Source organism: Pholis gunnellus (genome assembly GCF_910591455.1).
Source record: "Pholis gunnellus genome assembly, chromosome: 21".
NCBI lineage: Eukaryota > Metazoa > Chordata > Actinopteri > Perciformes > Pholidae > Pholis > Pholis gunnellus.
This window is the reverse complement of record NC_136548.1, coordinates 16381784-16406061: the sequence shown is the minus strand read 5'-3', so window position 1 is coordinate 16406061 and position 24278 is coordinate 16381784. Positions and strand designations below refer to the sequence as shown.

The 24278-nt window shown below is 43.7% G+C and overlaps 3 protein-coding genes across 4 annotated transcripts in view; 2 read left to right on the top strand and 1 right to left on the bottom strand.

Annotated features, from left to right (window-relative positions):
• The window catches only part of wnk4a (WNK lysine deficient protein kinase 4a), a 36701-nt gene extending 19472 nt beyond the window's left edge, over positions 1-17229 (top strand). The window contains exons 6-21 of one of the 2 annotated variants that reach the window (XM_079182784.1): positions 737-825; positions 1710-1929; positions 2965-3325; positions 3805-3959; positions 4774-4847; positions 6205-6340; positions 6745-6861; positions 8062-8235; positions 9652-9706; positions 9996-10127; positions 11364-12208; positions 12773-12860; positions 14038-14635; positions 15072-15277; positions 15362-15459; positions 15566-17229. In XM_079182784.1, coding sequence (XP_079038910.1) covers positions 737-825; positions 1710-1929; positions 2965-3325; positions 3805-3959; positions 4774-4847; positions 6205-6340; positions 6745-6861; positions 8062-8235; positions 9652-9706; positions 9996-10127; positions 11364-12208; positions 12773-12860; positions 14038-14635; positions 15072-15277; positions 15362-15459; positions 15566-15568 — 3351 coding nt within the window. In that variant the 3' untranslated portion in view covers positions 15569-17229. The remainder of the gene's footprint in view (positions 1-736; positions 826-1709; positions 1930-2964; positions 3326-3804; positions 3960-4773; positions 4848-6204; positions 6341-6744; positions 6862-8061; positions 8236-9651; positions 9707-9995; positions 10128-11363; positions 12209-12772; positions 12861-14037; positions 14636-15071; positions 15278-15361; positions 15460-15565) is intronic. The other variant, XM_079182785.1, reaches the window with a different exon arrangement.
• Positions 17230-17339: 110 nt separating this feature from the next.
• coa3a (cytochrome C oxidase assembly factor 3a) lies at positions 17340-18833 on the bottom strand (the record flags this gene model as incomplete). Its single annotated transcript, XM_079182786.1, has 2 exons — positions 17340-17867; positions 18635-18833. 2 exons carry the CDS (start codon positions 18831-18833, stop codon positions 17764-17766), a joined length of 303 nt encoding a protein of 100 aa, XP_079038912.1. The 3' UTR covers positions 17340-17763.
• Positions 18834-19140: 307 nt separating this feature from the next.
• On the top strand, positions 19141-22631 carry cntd1 (cyclin N-terminal domain containing 1; the record flags this gene model as incomplete). Its single annotated transcript, XM_079182942.1, has 7 exons — positions 19141-19223; positions 20574-20649; positions 20731-20902; positions 20988-21150; positions 21245-21389; positions 22228-22324; positions 22512-22631. The coding sequence occupies exons 1-7, from the start codon at positions 19220-19222 to the stop codon at positions 22629-22631; spliced, it is 777 nt and encodes a 258-aa protein (XP_079039068.1). The 5' UTR covers positions 19141-19219.
• Positions 22632-24278: the final 1647 nt, after the last annotated feature.

Sequence of the window (24278 nt, the reverse complement as noted above, 5' to 3'; positions counted from 1 at the left end):
CAGTAAAGGTTTAGTTTAAGAATGCATTCTTTGAAGACAATTACAAAAGTCAAACGTGTGTTTTTTCGAGCTTTGTCTCACTTAAAAAAGGAGCAAAAATATCTTCAGCAGAAGATTTGTGGTCATAACAAGAAAGACGGCAGCTTCTGTGTGACATGTGTGTCAGTCTGTTCATGTGATAACAAATTGTATCACTCTAATTATTTGGGTGTTTTGACCTAATATCAGCTGGTTGCTCGGGTATCTGTCGGCCAAACGTCTCTTTGACCTCGACTCTTTGCTCTCTTATCGGCGTTTTTAGGGATGGGAGCTCTGCTGCAATCTATGTACATTCTCATGATAGCATTTAGGAATAACTCCCTTATTTCATTTCATATAAGTGAGTAGCCTGAATATTTTCAGTCTTGAGATTAAAAACTCTCCATACGAGCTCCAGCTGTCACGGTTTTTTTCCCCATTTTGACGAGCTCTTGGTGTTGTCCCTTCTGGTGTTGACATGATCGCAGAGCCGAATGTCATGCTGGCTGGAGGCCGATGCCTCAAAGCAGAGCATTGACATGCAGTGAAGGTGGGAGTGTCTGCTACTGCTTCGATTAGATCCTCCTGACAAGGAGAACTGCGGGATAAATGCACAAGGAGGAGGTCGATGCTATTGATCACTTATTCTGTTCACAGCACCCTCCTCTGGTACTGGTTGATCCAGTATGAAGTCAAACTCTCCTGATTGTTTTCACAGGGAATGAAACCCGACAGTTTCTACAAAGTCAAAGTCCCGGAGCTCAAGGAGATCATTGAGGGCTGCATTCGTATGAACAACGATGAAAGGTAGAAGCACACACTGTGATCCACAACGTTAAAATAACAAACAGCATGAATCATGTCTCTTTTATTCTCTATTATGAAGTGCACTAATCCCTGTTCTATGAGTTTCCTCCTGGCTGATTTGAAAAGGAGTTTGACTACAAACTAGTGCAACTGACAAAGTGGCTCGCTGTTTTTCTACATAAACTGTTTTAAAATGCTATTTTCTATCATTTTTAGATGTGTTTAAACAACTTCAGCTACAGGATTCTGCTGCAGCTTCTTAATCATATAAGCGGCTGCAGGATTGTATCAAAAACAATAGAATATTTTATTTACAAAACCAGGAGGCTGACAGATGTGTCGGTAACACTTTCTACGATGCAAATGACTATAATGCTTTATAAACACGTTATAATCTATAGGGCTGTATAATCATAGTTATAAGCACTCATAAATATGCTTTATAACAATAACCATAACACATAAAGTATTTTAACGGCTTATAAGGTGAAGTATAAGAATATTTTATGTTATTATTATTGGAGGATCATCGTGTTCTATAATTCCTATAGATGAAATACATTATAAGCTTTCATATAATGCATTATGATTATAAGTTACTTTAAGTGCTCATAAGGGGCTATAAGTATATATAGGCATATTGACTGCATTACAGACTTGTTATAAAAATTCATAAGTGGACATTGTTTGCTTTAAGTAGAGTGAAAAGATATCATTACATTTAAAATATCAATGAGTGACCTGCAATTATAATATACTCTTATACTTCACCTTATAAGTCTTTCTAAAATGCTTTATAATGCGTTATGATTCTATGTTTCTGGTGCATTATAGACATGGGTGTCATTTGTCTCTTAACGACTGCTTTGCTTCCTTTGCTGCAGGTTCACCATTCAGGACCTCCTGGATCACCCGTTCTTCCAGGAGGACAACGGCGTGCACGTGGAGCTGGCGGAGGAGGACGACATGGTGAAGTCGGGCCTGAAGCTGTGGCTGCGCATGGACGACACCAAGAAGCTCCACGGGAAGTACAAGGACAACAACGCCATCGAGTTCCTGTTTGAGCTCTACAAAGACGTGCCCGAGGAGGTGTCTCAGGAGATGGTAGGCAGACGTCGTGAGGTCAACCCGTTACTGCTTCACTCGCCCGGTTTGTTGCAGCCGTTAGCGAGGAAATTGAGTAATTGATCAACAGATAGCGGCGACCTCAGCCAACCCTTTCTTTGCATCCTGTTCTAGATTTATGGTGATTTTACAGGTTTTCTGGGTGGAAGGATGACCGGATATGGAGTTAGTATTGACCTTTCCTAACGCAATTAAGCGCCAGGTTCCTCTGCACAAAAGAAGGATGCAGTGTGGTTGGATGACAGCCTAGATTGGACTCAGGTGTAATGTTTCTCGTAGCTAATTGTTAAGTTGAGATACAGATCAGAAGACACAGGTTAAGCTAACATCACATAACTGAATCTGACAGTATTAGCGAAACAGAAATTCCTTTGAGTTATCCGTCTTTTGACACTTGACCCCCAAACAGCAAATACAGGTTCACTAATGCACCCAGGCATCATTATTGTGTCTTCTTTAACGGCTTTGAAAAGTGCTCCAGCACATAAAGAGAGCGCCTTGCACAGTGTGTCAAGGGCACGGCTCAACATTTAATCATCAGCGTTTCGTAACGTGAGATCGTGTCTCAGGAAGCCGCCGAGGTCACGTCTTTTAATAATATAATGGCTGTCCTGCCCGTAACGAAACGGGCCTTCATGTGCCCCTCCGTAGAGGTCACTTTTAATGAAAATGCAACCCACAATTCCTTACCTGTTTACCTCTGTGTGGTAGTTTTCATCAAGATCAAATTTGGTATCAGCAGGGGACATCTAGTCCGGCCGATCTGCTGTAATCCGACTATGTGTTGAGAGGCGAGTTCGGACTGAGTGTCCCACTTTGCTGGACTGGGTGTCACAAGAGGCTGTGTAAGACAGAAGAATGGAGTCTGTGTGCTTTGGTTTCACAAATGTCACAGCAGGTCAATAAGTGCAACAGCCCTTGTCTACACAATGCGGCGGGACAGCAGGGACCGTGACTTATTTATATATGTTCATGTTGTGCCCTGACCATTTGCTGTGTGCTGTGTTTACGCAGGTTGTGCTCGGCTTTGTGTGTGAGGCAGACTTCAAGCTCGTGGCCAAGGCCATACGGGACAGGGTGGCGGCCATCAAGCGGAAGCGAGAGAAGCTGAGGCGGCAGGCGGAGGAGCGGAAGAAGAAGCAGGAGCGAGAAGCCACAGAGGAGGAAGCGGAGACTCACCGTTCTTTACCTAAAGTCGGCGACGTCGTCGCCAGAGAGTCCCCCATCCCGGCCCTGACGCCTCGGGCCCCCATCCTGTCCCCCGTCACCAGCTCCGTGGACTCTGGAGTCAGCTCCAACTATCCTGCAGAGCCGGAGGAGCCAGAAGCAGACCAGCACTTCCACATCCGCCACAACAGCTTGTCCTCAGCTAACTGTGAGCCGCCTCGTAAAACAGCACATACAAGGAAATGTTTGTAGGCTCTCTACGTCCGTGGTGGTTTGCCTGTTTTCAGATCGAATTCTTAGGCTCATAAAACACTTTTGTAACCAATAGCGTGCTGCAGGAATGAATCCTATGACTGGCAAATGATTCATGATTCATGATTCATGATTCATTGAACTTCCCGTTCCCTTGTCTCAAAGTAATGTTTTTTTGTTTTGTAGTTTATGAATATTTCTCAGTTTTTATCTGAAATAACATCTTGTTGGTGGTCCTCGTGGATCAGTTTGATCTCTAAATAAATTTGCCCGTGTGTCTCCAGAGCAGTGTTAATCCACAGTGGGGTACGTCTCAGTTTGGGGTCATTGGATGTGTTGTTTCAGGTCGTGTGTGTATGTGTTGTACAGTTTGTGTCAGTTAGTGAAGCCACAGTTGGTCACATGCTAATGGCTTATGTCCTTTTGTTGAAACAGCTGACTGCGAGACGGACGGCTATCTGAGCCCCTCTGGGCTTCAGGATCCGCTGGAGGCCGGCAGCTTCAACGCGTCCGGGACCCCTCCCACCACGCACACCGGCACGCTGACGGCTGCAAACGGCCTCCCCATCCCGGCCCTCCGCTTCCCCTCGGTGAGTGGCCTCGATTGCAGAGCTTGTCATCAAAGCGTGGAGAGCATGGAGGGGGTGTGGAGGCGAGAAGGATGACTTTGAAGGCTTTACGAGACCTCCTTCATCAACATGTCTCAGTCTAACACAGTGCTGACAGGGAGTTATGTAAACAGCGTATCGTTGGAGAGTAACACCTGACAATGAGGTTCACAAAACCTTCAGCAGTCGTAACTCACTTTTTCCATTTTAAACTACCCTGAAGTCTGTTTACCTTATTGTTGATCTGCTTTAATAACTTAATTATTTCCCGACAAAGCAAGAAAGTTCTGTCCCTCAGTTTTGCGTGTTAGCATGCTAACATCTGCTAGCACTAAACACAAAGTACAGCAGAGGCTGATGGGATGTCCCAGTTTATAATAGTATTTGTAACTGAAATTGTGACTTAGTTATGGCACTAGATGAGAAGTCAGTGAAGCTCAGTTTGTGCGAACTTGGCTTGGGAACCAGAGGGTCTCGGTTCAAGTCCCCACCTGGACCAAAGTACGGAGTTTGGCCCGGTAGCTGGAGAGGTGCACCAGACCCCCAAATCACTCCCCAGGCGCTATGTAGTAACTGCCCACTGCTCCTAATACTAGAATGGGTTAAATGCAGTGTGCTGTGCTGTGACAATAAAGGTTGACCTACATTTTACAATTCTTCCCGAGGGAGGATGTGTGCTGTATATTTCGGCCAACTTTCTAGCATCCAATAGTTGTGGAGACATTTCACTCAAAACCCACTTCAGTACGTCTTTAATCCACGTTCGCCTCACCACTTCCCTTATTTCTATTTATAGAGTATTGCCGTATCCAACAACATAGAACATGGCAACTCAGGGCTCCCCAGCGGCTTCAACTCTCCTGTGGACAGGTAACGTTCTCTTTATTTTAAACATCCAAGGATCAAGGAAGGTCAATAATCCCTTCTTTATTGAAGTCAGGGGAAAATCAATGAGATCCTCTCGTATAAATGTCTGGTCTTCCCTCTGTAACTCCTCCTCCTCAACATCTGTGGGGCTACGACAACAAGCTAGAGGCAATCGACAGGCTCTTCTGTGTTTTCATTACAGAGAGGCACCGTGGACCCTTGCAGGTTTCTGTGTGATGTTGCGGAGGCCCTGTTGTCCATGTTGGTGGGATGTTAAGAGAGAGAGAGAGCAACTTTATTATTGTGTGTGTGTGTTGTCATCTGCGCATCCAGTGTGTGTTCCAATACCCGCACTTATTATTAAGCACGCCAGAAATGTGTGTAGTAGTCCCGAATGAATGCATTCTGCGTGCAACAGTGTGCACTTTTGTAGGAGCAGCTGCAGCGTGTACTAAAAGAGAAAAGTATGTGATTTGGAATGCAGCTCCAGTATGAAATACTGCAAATGCAACGGCTTTTATCAATGGACAGACATTTATTTAAATGAAAACCATTATTAAAATACAGTTAAAATATGTTGCCCATCAATGTAGAATTTGGGTGGGATTCACAAATAGTGAAAGATCGTCAAAAGGTCTTTAAACGCCCGCTTAGTTTGTCTTGTCGATTGTGTATCTGACTTGTTAGTAGCAGATTAAAACAAATGTCGAGTATCATGTCTCACAGCAGCTTAGACAAGCACTATTTAAGATCCATTAATGACTTCTTCCTCTGAGAAAAGCCTCGGATTACTGGTCAGAACTGCATTTCATCATCACTTGCAATATCAACACAAATCTAATTTAATCTCACTTTGTCCGATTTCCATGTACTCTGTGTCTGAAGGTGGAAACAGGCTTTACTTTGAACCCGAGTTACCCGTGAGCCGGAGGTTTTTAAATAGAGACGAGCGGACGCTGCCAACCAGTAGGCCTGTAAATGTTTGCAGCCTTGGGTGGAGGGGAGCCTGTGACCGCAGCAATTCAAAAAAAGACCCAGGAGACGCAATTAGCTGCTGAACCAAAGCTTTTTATAAAACACTGCTGAATGTTCTCCAGTTCTGCAAAACCGAAAACTCGTCCATCGTACAAACACAGGAGATCACGTCGACGCGTTGCTTCATGAAGACTCATAACAAGCCTCATTAACATGGGTTGTTTAACTCTGCTGTTTAAGATGCTGACACCTCAGAGTTCTGTTTATTATTATTATGTGTGATGCCAAGTCAGCCATGATGGACGATCTGTTGATGATTCTGCCTGAGGAAGGGTTCAATGGCTTTTTTTCTCAACAGTAGCATGTATGCTGTGTTTCTCTGCAGCTACGCCTCCGATGTGACTTCGGGCTTGAGCGACGGCTACGAGGGCCTCTCGGAGAAGAGCGAGAAGACGGCAGCGAGGCGAACGGCGGGGAAGCTGTTCAGGAGGAGGGCGCGCTCGAAGCTGCGCATCACAGGGGTACGATAAATCCAAAGTTCTGTTTTAATTACAACGTTGCAACATCACAAACAAATAAATCAAGCAGCCGGATCGAATGATTGAATCAGTAGCTATGCTGTTATTGCCCCCGCGACCGCAGTACATTTCTCTTCTGATCAGGACACTGTGGTCTTTTAAAACCAGCGTGTTTGGCCCGGAGACAGAGACAAACAGATCATGCATCACCACATGTGGTTCAACGAGTGCATCGCGCAATGCACACCGACACACACTGCCTTTTACAGTAGATGTTTGCTCACACACACACACACACACACATGCATACAAAAACACATTGTTCCTCCTGTGTTTAGCTTTGCTCAGTGTTGTAGAGGGTAAACAGACACACCTGTCATTGCCATTGACCCTGTCCGTCTCTGCAGCTCTCTGATAAAGTGGACCGCGTGGTGGAGTGTCAGCTGCAGACGCACAATGACAAGATGGTGACCTTTAAGTTTGACCTGGATGGAGATAACCCCGAAGACATCGCTGCTGTCATGGTGAGTTGTTGCTGCTGCTTAATGATCAACAGGTCCCATATTCAGAATGTCAATTATAAAACACATCGGGTTAAATAAAGAGGGGTTCTTCTGTTTTTATCCCAGATGTTTACTTTAGCGGTAACTGGTATTACATTTTTGTCAAATTTGACTTTGGAACTTGATTCTGATCAAATGTATCCACAATTGCAGCTTTTCTAGAGTCTCTAATCTAAACCCTAAGAAATGTGTGAAATATAAATTATCTTTTTCGGATCATTGAGATATAAAGTTTGAACAAGAACCTGGATTTAAAGTGTGTTTTCATGGACAATAGTCGCTTGTTTTGATTATGAATGTAACTTTTCTTTTATAAGAGCAAGAAGGTGTTTTATTTTACTTTCAAATGTCACATAATCTCATTTTAAATGACATGGCAGAGGACAAAAATAATTGTCTTTTAGCATCATTACAGACTCGTGCTGTGCAGCCAAACTTTGCTCACTTCACTTCAAATTCTAGGGAAGATCTAAAAATGTCTTAAGATACCAAATATGTTGGGAAAATTTTTATCAAGTGTGTATAAAATGATGCACAAAACATCTCTGATATTTCTATTTGATTGAATGATGCAGCCATAAAAATAACACAGATGTTTGGGTTTGGATGTTTCACTGAGAACAGAACAGAATCTATATAATACTGACCGACGGTGTGGATTTAGTTTTTTCACATTGAAGCCAACAAAGGAGAAATGAAGAGGATGTTATGGGTTAATTGTGGAACTAATCGGTCTTGGTTTATACAGACCGAAGCTTCCAGAACTTTTATAGGACACAGAAATAAATAAATGAAGTCACTCCGTCAGCTGATATGTGTGGCAGATTCCTCTATCTCAGCTGAAGGTACACATGATTAATTGTGCTCTCAGTTAACGGCTCTTTGTTTGTCGATGCTATCTCTGGCTGATGTTATGTCTGAACCTTCTGTGGAGCGAGTGACGCAGGTCTTTAGCTGAGGGGAAGGTGGTGGCTAGATTTCGTTGACAAATAGACAACAATATTGGAGCATGTATTCCTACATCTATTCCTTTACAGTGGTGGAAAGTACATTTAAAGTACTGTGCTTTAGTACAGTTTTACGGCACATTTCTCTACATTTTGTCCACATTAAGTAAAGTATCCAAACTCTTCTACCACCCTTTTTCTTTTCCTCTTCAAGGTGCACAATGAGTTCATCCTGCCGTCAGAGAAGGAGGGCTTCATCTACCGCATGGGCGACATCATCAAACGGGCCGAGGCTCTGATGGCCAAAGAGGAGCCGGTCCACTCCAGCGGGCACCGGCTCCCTCCGCCGGCTTTCCACCACGGGGTTAACTCGTTGTCTTCCTCACAGGTCAGCAGCAGCTCCACACCACAGCACCGATAGCCAGGGAACAAAAGGAAGTAACTGAGCGTATGTTGTGAGATAATAATCATAAATTACATCGGCTATAGTGCGTCTAGCTGTGCTTATCAAAGACAGACTCATAAATCTGGTGCAAATGGAAAGCTGTAGAGTAGCGCTTTCTTCACTGTCCACAATCCCTCCGGAGGTTAAGTGTTCCTAAAGCCACCTGAGGTATTTCTTCCATTTAGAACATCATGTTACTAAAAGCACTAATGTCATAAATCTCTGTGAGTTGTGGGAACATACCCCCCCCCCCCCCTGCCTTTATTTGTTCCCACAAACCGTTTCCGGTGCTTACACCAGAATGAAGTTTCCAGCATGCCTGCCCGCGTTGAATGGGTAGAATAATTAAAGTTTGGATTCATTTCTGACTTCTGCAGAATTGTAAAAACAAAGAAATCCAGGAAAAACATAAAAGAGTTGTTCGTAGCCGTGCCACAGTGTACAAGATGTGACCTAATGCCTAATCAGGTATGTTCGCTCAAAGAAAAGGAAGCGTTTGTTCTGCCAAGATATGCTCCACACTCCTTGTGCCCTTCAGTGAAAATGATCCAAGATGTTCATCAATGACAGAGAAAAGAATAACTGTGTGTGGTTGAATGTCGGGCAAGAAAGAGGAGTAAACCTCAGCCAACTCTCTACCTTATTCACTCTGTTTCCCACCCATTGGCTGCATCATTATCCTCAACCGCTGTGGATAAATCTCTCATGGCTCCACTCCAGCCTCTGATTAAAAACACTGCATGGGCCGCATCCCACAGGACTCATTATGGCCGCTCTCCCCGGCACTGTCCAGACATTGAAATGAAAAAAAAAAACAGACCAAGCTAGTTGAGTTAAGGGAGGAACCCACAGAGACTCGGCTCTCTTCTGGCTCTTGTATCTCTGAGGTAGGGCGCTATTCTGAGAGTTGCTGGAAGAGACACTGGGTGTAAAAGACCATGTTTGTCTAGCTGTTGCTTGTTTCCTCTATCCACCACTTCAACAACTGCACTGGATTTTACTTTTTAAAGTCAATGTATCAGTTAATAACCAACCAGTATAGACAGTTGTATAACTTATTCTGTGGGTGACGTCACTGTGACTACGTTCACTTCGTCACAACTCAATGATTCAAATGCGAAGCACACAAATGTCAAAGAGGATGAAATGATGAGGTGTGATTCTACTAACATCTGTGACTCAGAAGCCTGCAGCAACAGGCACGATGGACTAAGTCCACACTGCTCCATTAATATGAACACAATACTCTCCAGTTCGGCTTCTCCCCACCTATTAGTGCCGGTTAGTTCTGTACTGCAGCTGAATCACACCGGGGTTAGCGGTGGAGACTGTGTTTGACCAAAATGTGCTCTCTTACAGCCTAATCTGCACAGTCACATCCTGCCGCGAACACACTCCTCCTCTTCTCTGCCCGGTGAGTCTCATGTCTGCTCTTAATTCACGCTTTCACGACGATCATTTGATGCATGAGGAGATTATATTGGGATGTGAATGAATCGCATGAATCTTTTACTCTAATCCTGTCATGGAAGATTGAAATTCACCCGAGTAACATTAACTGTGTGTGACCTGCACACAGACTGTCTTACTCACAGCATGTCAGAATAACTTGCATTTGTTTGTTGCATGTTTTTCTTTTTTTTGAACTGTGCATGATAATTGAGTGCATGCTCATCCGCTCATGCATGTGTGTCTTGTCGTAGACTTCAGTGTGGCTAACCCAAACGTAGAGACATGTGGCTCTCCCCCGTGCCCCAATGGAGACGTCTTCAGTGCAGACATTACTTCACCCGGCCGACCTCTAATCCGCTCGCAGTCTTTCCACAACGGTCCAGGTAAATAGCCCTCCCTCTGGTCCCTGCGTGAAGAGGCCCGGCATTGTTTACTGTTTCAGCACACTGAGAAATTGTTACAGTCCTTTTGGCGAAGAATAAGTCAAAGCCAAGCTCAGCTACCTCATAAACCCTCCTCCTCGGCTCCCCTTCTCACTGCCCGTCCTTGGTATTGTTCAGACGTGGCGCCATTCCGCCATCCCTTACACCTCAAAGCCTTCGTCTGTGTCCGCTTTGCAGCAGGGCCTCTTGGGTAATTACCTCACCTGAAGGGCGCATTCTGGCTTGTGAATGCGGCCGCTGTAAAGCATGAGCTTTTCTCCAGTGTTAGCGATAGTCGGCAACATCTGTTTGCCAGCACAAACTCCTACACAATTTCCAAGAAAGCCTCCTCCCACCGTCCAAGTCCTTTTCCCCACGGGGGGGGGAGGGGAGGGGGGGCATCTGAAGTCAATTAAAGAACACACGTCCTCCATATGTCCCCTGTATCTGAACGCTCTATTCCCTCCTTGTCCCCTCTCCGCTGGACGTTCGCTGCATGGTCCGCTTTCGCAATGCTTCTTGGCCGCCCGCCACCCTTGTAGAGTGTTGCCTAACCTAATGTTTCCGTCGGCATTGGAAAAGGTAGAGGCTGGTTTGCATCATCGGGAAACAGGAGGTGTGGTTTTATAACTGTGGAGCCATTGTTGAGGTAAATGTCAAATCAATGGATGGGGCTCGGATATTGGCTCAACTATTCCCCAGTGAGTGATGTATGAAATCCTGACCACTTTTAAATCGCACAATCAGACCCGAGTGAGTTGTGTACACAAACACGTGTGTTCCATTTTAAGCTCCTCCAAAATGTCACAGGCATCGAGCCTCGCTCCACTGATGCTGAATCCCTCGCCGTCTAAGCCCCGGTGTGCAACTGCTCCGGTTTACGAATGTAATTATAGTCGGGTACTATGCTTCAAACAAAACCTCTTTGTTCACCATGGAAACACCATTATTTGAAAGTACGGGAAAGATTCATTCTCCACATGGCGAATGTCTTTGGCACGGGTCTGCAAGAAGAAACTGAACCAAACCCTGAGGAGAGAGGAAGAATGAGTGATCTAACTGGTTTCTCTGAATTCTACATAATACAGCCGTGGTCTTTTTAGGAACACCTGGCGGAGAACTACACTGTCCTCGTTGTACATGTTTTTACCCAAGAAACATCAAATTAAAGCTGCTTTTTAAATCTTTGTCTTCCAGGGTCTCCCCTCCATTATCAGCACCACCACCACCCTGCGTCTCTCCTGCCGCACCACCAGCACTACCACTTGCCCTTCATGGGCCACAATAACTTCCCTTTCCAATACCCAGGCTCTCCAGGTTCCCCCACGCCGGGCATCCATCCTCCCCTCACACGCGTAGCCAGTAACCCCACCTTCTCCTCCATCCCCTCCTCCCCGGGCCCCGGTTCCCCAAGTCCTCACAATGAGACCCAAAGCTCTGGCAGCAGTGATGGTGTCACCATGTCTCCATCTACCCCTCAGCATCCCAACATGTGGCCCGCCCACACGCAGCCTCTATTTTCCTTAGCTAATGTCATCTCGATGGCGATGAGCATGGCCCAGTCTTTCATCCCTCCCGCCGGCATGCCGGCCCAGGGGATGCCCTCCTATCCAGGCTACCACCACCAGCTACCAGCTCACATGGCCCCACAGTCAGGTTACCCCTCCATGTACCCACAACATTACCAGAACTCACCGGGAGAGGCCCATTACCTCACAGCCCAGAACGTCTACCACCACCTTGAGAATTCGCCTCTACTGGATGGAGCCGGTTTTGCTCAGAGCTGTCATCCAAGCTGGCTGCAACCTATCTCTCCACCGTCTATGCCTTCCACTCCTCCACCGGCTCCTCAGGAGCCTTTTCAGCAGGTTGGACTCTTCAGTCCCCCGACCAGTCCCCCCAGCATGACCCAGGAGGACATTCTCCGCAGTTACGTGGCCTCATACTTGCCACAAGTTCCAGTTCATGCTGAACCCAAATCAGAAGTCTCCAGTTCAAACTCAGATCTTTCGACATCTCCCCCTGAGAGCCCAGAAAGCACTGTGAGTCGCCTTCAGTTACCTCTTCCTCAGTCTCTCTTATTTAAAACGATGTTGTGTGCATGAAAATCATCGCTGAAATGATTAGTCGACAGAAAGTTATTTGATATACAATGATATTTCTGGCCAAAATGCCAAACATTTAGCGGTTCCAGCTTCTTAAATGTGAGGATTTTTGCTTGTAAACTGGATTCCTTTGTATTTTGGTCGGACAGAACAAGCTATTTGAAGACACCATTTTGGGCTTTGGGAAATCCAACTTCTTTCACTTCTTTATTTTATAGATTAATTAAAAGAAATTTGACTGTACAACGATCCAATGTTTTTTATTCCAACACCTCAGCTCTGAGTATCTACCAATCACTAATCCATTATGAGAGGTTCGTTTTTCGTTATTTAAAATCTGTGTGCTGCACTGTGTTGTGCTCATTTTATCTAAGCGAGCATTAGGCCAAGGATTTCTGCGACACTAAAACAGTGTTGCTGGCGCACCGTGACAGATAACTGACCGTGAATATGTGTCACGAGTCACGTCTAATACTAACAACGTTTATTCTTCCTGTCCAGTTATCATCCTTCAGCACTCCATTGCACCCCGCTATACCTGAGATGAAAACCAGCACCCCAAAACCAAAAGCCTGCTCTACTGAACCGGGTAAGAAATAATTCCTGCAACAGTTTCTCCTCCGTCTCTGCATCAGAAACGACCTGAGTGCCGGGAGAGCTGGAAAATGACATACACTGTATGAAGTTTATGTTTGCAGCCCAAACAAACCCAGAACACATGCATGTGTGTACACACAAACGCAGTTTCCTCTCCCCCCACCACCCCGTTGCTGCTTTTCATGATGTATTAGGTCTAAATACAGTCTGAGATCTCGGTTACGGACAGTTTGGCCTTGGAGTTGTTTTCAGCTCCCTCTCTCTTTCTCTGCGCTGTATCCTTTGCGACATTATCACCTACTGGCAGTACCTCAGGAGCCATTGCGTAACGGCGAGTCTGCATGTAATGTTCCATTCAGAACGAACACAAACGTAGGTGTGATTGCGGCCCTTCCCACCGGCAATGACCAATCAGCGAGCAGCGGCGCTCGTTACAGGCCTCCTCCTCCCATACCCACGCCCGTCGGTGTTTATACCCCACAGAAGCCCACACTCAACAGAGCCCCTCTGTTTCAGTGGGCGCAGACCCAAACACTGTCTGTGTTTACTGTAAGAGGGACACTTAGTGGGCGAACGGAGGCACTGCAGGATTTGAAAGCCAAGTGAGTTCATGCAGCGTTTGTGACACCAGAACTCCATCACAGTTATCAGTTATTATCTGCCATAGATGCATCAAAAAATACAAATAAGATTTGACACAAACGTGCTTCACACACTACAACCGCCCCATCCACAAACACAAACTTTACATTTCTTTGTAATTAATAAAAGATTCAATAATAACAGAACCACAAAAAAAAGAGGAAATGAGGAAACACCAGAGGTAGGATTTGGAATAAGTAAAGCTCAATTAAAAGCCAGACTAAAGAGGTGAAATATTGTAAATAATTAAAAAGATAAATAAATAAAGCTTGATTTAAAGAGACTAAAAATGTAAAAATGGTAAAATATTGATTTCTGTGCCAAGAGATAATTTCACTAAATTCAGTCGACATCTAGTGTTTCCACTATGATGTGCAATTGACATACAGGGTAATTTATTAGAAATATGCTCTTGTCAAATTTTTGTTTATATATTTTTTTTAATTCACCGCCATTCAAAGCAGGCAGCAGGCCGCAGTTTGGCCACCCCAGATTAACACCTTCTCTTCTCTCTCTTCTCTTCTCAGAAGTCCAGTCTGCACCCGTCACTGTGGGGCGATTCCAGGTGTCGCCCAGCATGCACATCCCTGCGCCCGCCGTGCCAGCCGGTGCCGTAACCGCTGCAGCGCCGCCGGCAGACAGCGGCAGCACCCCGTCAGAGAGCAGCACAGAGGAGCAGGGGGAGTCCGAGACGAGCCTGGGCACCTCCCTCACCCTGTCCCCTCCTCACCAGCATCCCCACAGAGGGTCCACCACGGGGGTCCTCCAGGGGGTGGACGGGCAGCTGGGATGGAGCCAAGAGAAGCAGCAGGACAGAGAAGAAGAGGTGGATGATGAGGAGGAGGGGGGAGAAGAGGTTGTTGGGGAACGACAGAGGACGAGGAAGAGGTGTCGGAGGAGAGCGTACAGCCTGAGCCTGATGGGGACGTCTCCGGACAGCGGACTCTCCGTGACGACGGCTGAGATGGAGGGGAGGCTGTGGGACGGAGCGGCAGGCAGCCCGCAGTACAGCAACGCCCTTCATCATCTGTGGCTGATGACTTACAACCGCAACGCTCTCTACATCAGCAGCGACGACTCCGACAGCGACGACTTGCTGGAGGAGCTTCAGGAACTCAGAGAGAAGTAAGTGACAAAGGTCAACACAGCTTTTGACATTGAAAAGAGTGTGTGGTCAACCAGAATATGAATATTATAGTAATATTAAGAGCTTTCACCGGGGCTCTCACACTCATCACACATTTTAAATGACTTCGTGTCATAACACAAGATTAAAGTAAAAAATGTCTTTTCCACTTTTCATTTTATTTATTTGAAATGGGTACATGTACATTAATCACCATTCAAACAAATGTAAATGTACCATGAGTTAGCTGAAAGGCTAGTTTTCATCTGCAGTCCCTTTGCCTGATGTTGTTCGGCGATAAATAAAATAATACAAAGGATGTCAGCAGAACATGATACATTCTGATAAAAAAACATACACAATACAGTTAAACCACATGAGCGGACAATATGTAAGTACAAGTGCACTCATGTGCTACTTCTTCTCCCTTATCAGACATCTGACGGAGGTGCAGAGCCTGCAGGCCGCCCAGAAGAGAGAGATTGAGGAGCTGTATGAGAAGATGGGGAAGGTTCCCCCTCCGGGCATCGTCTCTCCTGCCGCCATGCTCTCCAGCCGGCAGCGCCGCCTCTCCAAGGGCGGCGGCTTCCCCTCGCCCCGCAGGAACAGCCTGCAGCGCTTGGACATGTTGCCACTCCAAGGTAAGCGAGAATGTCCACATTTACTACCTTGTATGTGACAACCTTTTTTATCGTTGTGTTAATACGACACGTTTGTTCTCCTAGGTATCATTAGGAGAAACTCCATTGGAGGCAGCAGCAGCGGCGGCTCCCATGATAAACTGAACAAAGGCGTCACCTTCGCCACTGACATTAGTAGAATGGTGAGTGTATTAACAGACGTCATGTCACTAACATTCTACCCTTTTAAACATGTCACTAAATGCTTCGTTCTCACTTCGTGTATCTGTTTTCTTCTCGCCTCCCCAGTAAGAAACTCTGCAGCCGAGCACGCTGTGTATCTGCACTACCTCATCTGAAGTGTGACTGCAGGGGTCCAACTCCGTCCTGTAGGTGGATCGCTTTTTCACTGGCTCACCGATCAGCAAACTGCTTCCCTCTGCCAGTGGTCACTTACCTCAACGTATAAATACAGAAACTGTCATCGATAAGAGCTGGAATTCACACAGGAACCGTAACATCCAGCTTCCAGCCCGCCGTCTGATCTGGGGAAATTGTTGCAGCCGAAGAACAGAATAACTTCCAAATCTGGATCATGTTAAAAAGTTTTGAATGCTCTTTTGTAAATAAACTCTTAAAGACCCAACGGTTCAGACTGAAACGTCAGTGCAGGCTGCCACAGTAAACCGGTTGTTTTTAAGCGTTTTATCCGAGCAAGCTTTTAGCTTTAACGCAATCAAGCGATGGTACCAAGTGCTGCGGAGACATTGCTCCGACTTTGACCCAGAATGAAGATGGTTGTTGTTGCCGTTGATCCATCTGAGCATCGTAATGTGAACCCCAGCGAGGCTCTGGCCCTTTTAATGACAACATTTCAGATAATCTTGCAACTTATTTGCTGTAGTTTGTTAACGTCTGAGCACCTGCTGACTGCACAGTGAATATTTCCTTCCAGGGGCTCTAGATGCATCGTACAGTTTGATTTAATCAAATGTGTATAATGGAAGCATTTTGTTGTAGTACATCTTTGGGTTCTCTAGCCTGGAGAGGTTTGACTGCAGTCCTAGACGTAGAGAAAATGATTGTCACTTTGTACAGCACAGCAGTACAATAAGGAGATCAATGCTATCAATGCATTATGAAGATGTAATGCCTCAAAGAAGGAGTTGTTAGAAGCGTAGCTTGCTTCAACAGAGTTTTTGAACAATTAAATACAGAGATTTGTTGAAATGTGCAGTAGATGTTAGCAAAGACATCACACATCAATCTTCAAATGCTGTAGCTGGTTTTAATTTTAAAATATGATTTCTGTTATAAGTTGTAAAAAAATCCATCACGGTCTTCGACTACTGGCTTTCCTGTTGATTGTACATGTGTATATAGTAGATTTATAGATGTTTACAAGTCACGATAAACTAAACATGTCAGTAACCTTAACTCCTACTCAAGCAAAAATCTAATTTGTCGCTTGTTCCATAGATCAAGCACCTTGTGCACTTTAGTAACTTCTTTTGTTCTCAATCATTTTTAACATGTTTGTTGATACGACTGTTCACTTGAGACGTAATGTTTCATGGTATTTGTTTTTCCATAAGGGAGGTAGAGAACATTCTGTTTATTATGTACGATCACAGTAACGACGATCTACCTTCCCACAGTTTTAAATAATTAGTTCAAGCTGTGAATGTGTAGCTGTTGCCTTATGAAATATCAAGAACACACTGAATCTTCTGGCAGTGGAACGCGTGTAAGATTTCCCAAAGTTCATAATATATTCAGAGAAGTTTTCGTTCCAAAAGGTTTGAATGTAAATATATAATTGTATTACTTTCTGAAGCTGCTGCTGTCCTGCCATGCTGAATCTGTGCCTTTCCCTGACAATGTCTTATTTTATATTTCTACTCAAGATTTGGTGGCTCGATCAGACTCCATACATCAAATTTTGACAAAAATAAATGCAATTGTAAATACCACGGCTGCTTTCGTCATCTTTACTGCTTCACTCAAGTGTCTTTTTCTCACATGAATAGTTACACAAACATAATTCAGTTAAAAGAAATCATACATTAGATTTTTATTTTACAAATTTTACTTTATAGACGTAAAGACGTTTCAACAGGTTATCCGAGTATCATTTCAGCATTACTCTGCTGTTCAAGGCCTCTGTAGATTTAACATCATTAGCTGACTGTATATGCATCATATGATCGGAGCCAGAAACGTGTTGGATAAGGGTTGAAATTACTCTGCCGTCTGGGAAGCATGTAAGATCAGTGGATAAGTCCTTTTCCGCCGACAGGCAAACTTAATCAAAATCAAGACACATCTAGTTATAAGTCAGCAGCAGAACCTCACCGTCACAATCAAGACAAAACAAAGTCCACCGCTGTCTCAACATGTAAGACAGCGGCCACCAATGGAATATATATCAGCGGCATCAAGAGTCCACATGAGTCCCTTCTTAGTGCAGTGCAGGACAGACACACAAGAGTCCAAAAACGTGGGTCTCAGTTGGCACCGGTCTTCGCTCCCTGCAGTCTCGCACGCTTGACCTCTTCGTCCATTTCATCCATGATCCGCTCCTGGGAGACTGAGTAAAATGTGTAGCCGTCTAGCAGCGGAGCAAGTGGTCAAGGCAAATATTTGACAGCAAGAAGAAAAATATAACAAACAGAACAGTGCCATGAGTGTCGGTCACTAATTGGCATCTAATTGCCTGAAAACTTAATTTGGCTATCTGTGTGAACCACTTATGGTCGCCTTTAATCATTAAAAACACCAAAATATCACAACTTATCATTTAAGTAGTGCTCAGTTTTGTTAAGTTTTTTAAAAAAAAGGTGTTTATTCAAGTTTAAAGTAATTTTGGGAGCTGCAGTGCAGTTGAGTAGTGTTGCATTATACTGGGAGGTTTTTCTAATATCAAGACCACCCTGTGCTATAAATGGTGTTAATATAGGTCTATACAAGGTTTGCATTATGAAACAAAATCATGCTTATGGTAGCTTAACATTATGCAATGGTGAGTCAATTTAAAACCGTACAATTGTGACTTAGTAAGACAAAACATGGTCATCCATATGTATAACAACAGTAAAAACAGAAGTGTCTTGACAGGTTGATGTGACACCGGAAGTCATCAGGTAGACTGACTTACCTTACCTTACATGCCTTAAAGAAGCTTTAACGTTGTTACAATTAAATACTACAGTGAACGGCACGTTATGCATATTAATACAAATGCAACATTTAACCCGTGTCTTATTTTGTTCACGCACTAAAAAACGAGTTACCGTCAAAACAACCCCTGAGTAACTTTAGCATGCTATGCTAACGTTACATAGTTCACCTTGTGTTACTGCGCATGGCAAAGGATACAAATTCCCAGAACGAGCGCTCCAATGGCGAGGCCCGTGACGACGTTTCGTGTCCGCAGCTTCTGTGTTTTCTTCTTCCACTGCTGGAGCTCTACCTGCCGGATGAAGTGCAGCTGTTCTTGAGAAATGGGCTCTTTTGACGGGTCTATCCTGGTCGCAACTGGGGCACTGACGGGCTCCTTCGGCGTCTTGTCGGCCATGTTTGTAGCGAGTGAAGTAATAACACATTGACGGTGCAACGGCCAAATGGAGCCCTCCAACGGCAGCTTTAAGGTTCCTACCAGGAGACGTTGAAAACCGTGGAAATAGCGCCATCTTCTGGAAGGATATGAGCTTAAATCACGATTTTAGTTTGGCTTTTCCAATTTATACTTGACAAACACAAACTTGTTTTTCTGTAAATATATATTTTTGTGCTCAAATGGCGAAAAGTTTCTGTTGTACGCCAAGACCAAGTTTAAGTTTCAAGTTTGGGGAAGCCTCCTTTGACCTACTCACAGATTTTCTCGTTAATCTCAACGAGAGAAACAAAGACAACCTCAACAGTTTATCAAAATGTAGCGGAGTGTTCAAAAATAAAAGACTAATGGGTAAGTAGCTCAACGTTTATTTGACCACAGAGAGCACTATTGACGCTAATTCTGCCCTTTTTAAATGCAGTAACGTTACTGAAAGAGCAACACAAACGTCGGATTTGCACCTGGGTTTACGTGTAGCCTATAATTATTTGGAGAGAAATCTATTTTTATTATATTTACTGAACATTTCCACTCAAAGAAGGAAGAAAACAGCTATGCTATATATTGTTTTATGTGCAATTAAAATGTGTAATATCACACACAGCTGTGATAATTAGTGTGCAGCTAGATAAATACCTCTTTCCATCTTGATGCATGATTTACAGCTGTATTCACTGTTGCAACTATTGGATAAATTACTGTTATTGCATATAAACGAGGCTTGCATTGGCAGACTTAGACTCATTTGGCAATAGTTTTAATAACCTTGTCAGCAGGTGGTGTTGATGTACAGGAGCGTCTCTGTGAGCTGTCTGTGTTTCATACACCTGGATCTGTGAGGCCTGTTGTACAAACACCTCCAGGTAGCCGAGCAGATGGAAAGCAGTATTAATAACTCCTAATCAACATCCGTATGCCTCCTTGTAGTTCATGACATACAATTTATTTAAATATATTCATGGGAATCTGTTTCTTGAACGTGCTTCTCATGGAACAGAGGGAACTACCAAAGAAATACTTTAATGTCTTTTAAACTGAGTCACGATGAATTTTAAATGAATATTGTTCACTTACAATGACTCCTTCTAATATGTTTAAGTTAGCATCAATGCAAACGTCTCATAAATGTCAGTGAATAACCAGAGTTATGACTTCTATTTGATGTTTATTGATCTCATTTCACAGAACTACATGATCTCTGTTGGTGGAAGATATACATTTAGCAACGCCACGGTGTAAAAACACTCACAAGTAAAAGTGCATTCAAAATCTTATTTAAGTAAAAGTACTGACTATGCAGAATGGCTCGATTCAGTATAATATATATTATATCATAATGTGGTATCTTATCCATAACAACACATCATTTATTTGCTACATTTATATTTTGTATTTATCTGAATCTACAAAGTAAATAGTGATGTTACTAATGTTGTAAAATATATGTATTGGAGTAAAAAGATACAATATTAGCTTCCAAAATAAAGTGGAGTAGAAGTAGCAGAAAAATTAAGATACTCAAGTGAAGTACAAGTACCTCAAAATGTACATAGAATTGCCCAAACACATTTCTTGCCTTACGAATTCCTTTCTTTTGTGTGCTCTGATTATGAACTCTGTCCCAACATGCTGTGTTCAAACAGAAGATTTGTCTGTTTTGTTCTCTGCTGTTCTTTTCTTCGCCTCCATCTTCGGTCGTAGAATACATCTTCCTGATAACACAAGACCTCGGTCTTGATCCGCTGGCCGGATACCATGCCATCGAATTCCTTCAAAGGTAAGAAGGAGCCACGCCTTTTCTTTGCCCCCACCACACCCATTATGATGTTGCTTTATGTGAATGTTCATCTCCCCCCAGGTTCATGGTCAAGCACCTTACGGATTTGTTGACCACGCCCACACCTGAAGGTGCAGCTGCTGATCAACCAGGAAGTCACGAGGATGCTGTGTTGGACAAGCTCAAGGACAAATTCCCGCTCATCGTCTTCTCCTGCGTGCAACTCGCAAGCAAACTGTCTTTGCACAGTCACGTAAGTTCTGAACTGCATTTGATTTATACATTTCAAAGTTATTTAGAATGAAGTAATCTACTTTAATTATTCAAACATTCCCTAGATAATCGACAACAATACAGCTGTGCGCTTTTTGCGTTCAGTCGGCCACAGCGTTTCCAAGCAGACTCTCCTGGAATCAGAGCTGATGGTCTTAAAGGGGCTTGAGTTCAGACTAAATGCTCCCAACCCGCTGACATATGTGGAAATCCTTCTGGAGGTGCTGGGTAAGACATCTCATATTGAAACACAGAGTAACTAATATTAAATATTATGATGTAACAATATCCATTGAACAGCTGTGTGACTCAACTTCTGCAGGACATAACGAGCCATCCATCCCTGTGGAGCGACTGCATCAACTGTGCCACCACGTTCTCCAGTTCGTCAGCCTGCAGAGGGCCGCCATCTACGACTCCTTGTTAGTGACGACCATTCAGTGTGTCAGCCCGTCCAAAGAACACAGGTAGCACATTTCTCTTTGAGACACATCTTCCGATTTCTTTTTGGGAACAGGTGGTTCCTGTCATGGTAGAGTGGACACGCTGCTTGATTGGTAGTCGAGGAGACTCCGACCAGCTGAGCAGTGTCTGCAGTCCGCCAGTCTGCACTTCAAAGTTTCCTTCAAAGTTTCCCCAAAGTGCTCCCGATAGGCAGGCGCTAAATAAACGCAGTCCATTAGAGCGCTGTTCAGTTATACGTGCGGCCTAAAAGTGTTGGTGAGGTAGTTATTAGATATGCAATAACTGATTTTCTGGTCAGATGGAGGCAGCAGAAACAACACCTACACCTTTGATGTGGTGAACACAAACATTCCATTATCCATTCCCCGTTTCAGCCAGGCAGCAACCTCCAGTTCTGAAAAGTGAAGCCAATGCTTAACGTCAATAATGTCAATGCCAATGTCTTACACTTGCATTGTTTCTAATGGCCATCAAGGGGGCGACTCCTCTGGTTGCAAAAAGAAGTCTGATTGTAAATGTCTTATTCAGCTTTCAGTTGCACTTAGCTCCGACCTCTCGTGTCACTTCTGGTTGCAAATAAAACAAGATGGCGACGTCCATAATGCCAAACTTGAGGCTTCAAATCAGCCGTCCACAAACCAATGGATGACGTCATCGAGACTACGTCCACTTCTTCTATACAGTCTGCTTTTAAGCTCTCTTTTGGGTTTTGACTCAACTCCTGAGCTAAAGATCTGACTCTTAACCTAAAACAACAGAGTTGGATGATAGCTATTAAAATTGTAAATGAAGAATATTGATAGAAGCTGCTTCAGTACTAAAGAATCCCTCTTTAAACAGAGAGAGGTTCGTCACAGTGACTGAGGACTGCATGCTTCTTGGTGTCGGTGTCATCGCTGTGGCCACATTCATCCTCTATGTCAGAAACTGGGAACAGGTGAAACACTTTTTATTAGTATTAAAAAAAAACTAATTTAATTTATTTTCTGTGTTTTAAATGTCAAATTGTGGACGTAATATGCAGCCATATTAAAGCAAAATATTACATAGAGTCATTGTCCTTGATGTCAGTGTGTACTGAATCGGTCACAGATACATTTGATCTTTTTTTTGATGCCTCGCAGGTAGTTGGAGAGCTGAGCCACATCACAGGAATCTCAAGGAGGAGCATCAGTGATTTCGCTCATGTGACTTTGACGCACATTGTTCGAACCAGTTCCTCTGTCACATCAACTCGAGTCTAGATAACACTTCACTCTATACTTCTACTGTGGATGGTTGAGTTTGATTTCCAGCTGTCGAAGTTGTCTAAAGCAACATCTGTGTTCTGAAATGTGTCATGTAATGAAAGAGTGATGACTTATTATAGAACTGAACACTTGATAGTTTGCTAAATGTAATGGATATTGTATTAAACAATAAGTTAATGCTGATATACGGTCTATCTTCACTGCTTTTACATTTGCCACATTGATCCACTCGCTTGAATCCGATGCAGAGTGTTTTATTGTAATACTCGTGTTTAGTTGCACATCAGCCGAGACGTGAAGAAGAAAACGGGTCCAGCTGAGCGTCAAGATGACCCCGGTGCGAGGTTCATCCACCGTCCGAGTCTTCTGAGCACCCTTCCAAACTGAGGACACAATAAATAACCAAAGAATTGTAGTTTCCATTCTATGTAAAAAATAAAATGTCCCTCAGTTTAACATAGAATATTTTAAACGTGTTTGGAACTAGATTTGATTTGGTGCTGTTTCCAATACTTTCATATTGTAGAATGTTGTCAAAATCATAACTTTCATCATATCAATGCTGAGTTTTTATCTGGTCTGATTAACGCACTCAAAACTCTCTAAATATCAAATCTATTTATATTGGTCATCATTCAACGTCAGCCTCTGGGTGATGTAACTGTTGCATTCTTGATTCATGGTTTCTCTTCAGGTACCTTAAAGGGACAGTCCACCCCAAAATCAGAACTAATGTTTGCTCTGACCTGCAGTGCTCTTTAAGGATCTAGATTGTTTTTGGTGTGAGTGGCCGTGTGTTGGAGGTATCGACCGTAGAGGTGTCTGCCATCTCTCCAATAAAACGGAACTACATGACACTCGGCTTGTGGTGCTCAAAAGCGGCGAAAAAAATACATCTGAAGAAACTAAACAGCTGTGTCTCTTTTCAGAGATCCTGAACTGGTTACTGGAGACAATCCACGGACCTTGTTGTGAGCAGCTTCCAGGTCCGGTGTCAGCCTCCCCTTACAAAGGTCACATGTTTTGGCAGAATAGGGCCCTGAGCCTGGAGAGAGTGGATACACATTTCTAAACATATCAACCATGATCCCTGAATATAAATCACTCTTTTGCATTCAACTTCTTTGGGATAATTATTGTCTTGGTCAGCATATAAGAGCATCTGCGTTTGCTGATCTGGCCCGCTATCGCCATCAGCTCTCGACTCACCCGTCCAATTCTTCAGGCAGTCGAGGTGAATGAACTTCAGACTTCCCGAACACAGGCACAGAAATAACGGGTCGGTTGGTGAATTGTCGCTACCGTGGCAGATCCGACAGCTGTCCCTATCCTCCTCATTGCCAAATATCTCCTCATATAACCTTTAATAGAGTAGGACATGACACAATTCAAGTTCAACAAGATTTCAACAAAGTTTTAAGCAAAGATAAAATAAAATAAGTGAATCTAGATTTAGGATTAAACCTAATCTATGTATGTAAATCCAAGTTTAAACCAGAATAAATTCTAATATGATGAATATTTTGACTGATATCTCAATAATTTAACTGTAAAATGAAACAATGCCAGTAAAACTATTCCGTGCATTATCAAAAAGCCGGGATTAAAGAGGCATTCCTTTAAGATGTCAGTCCTGGTTGA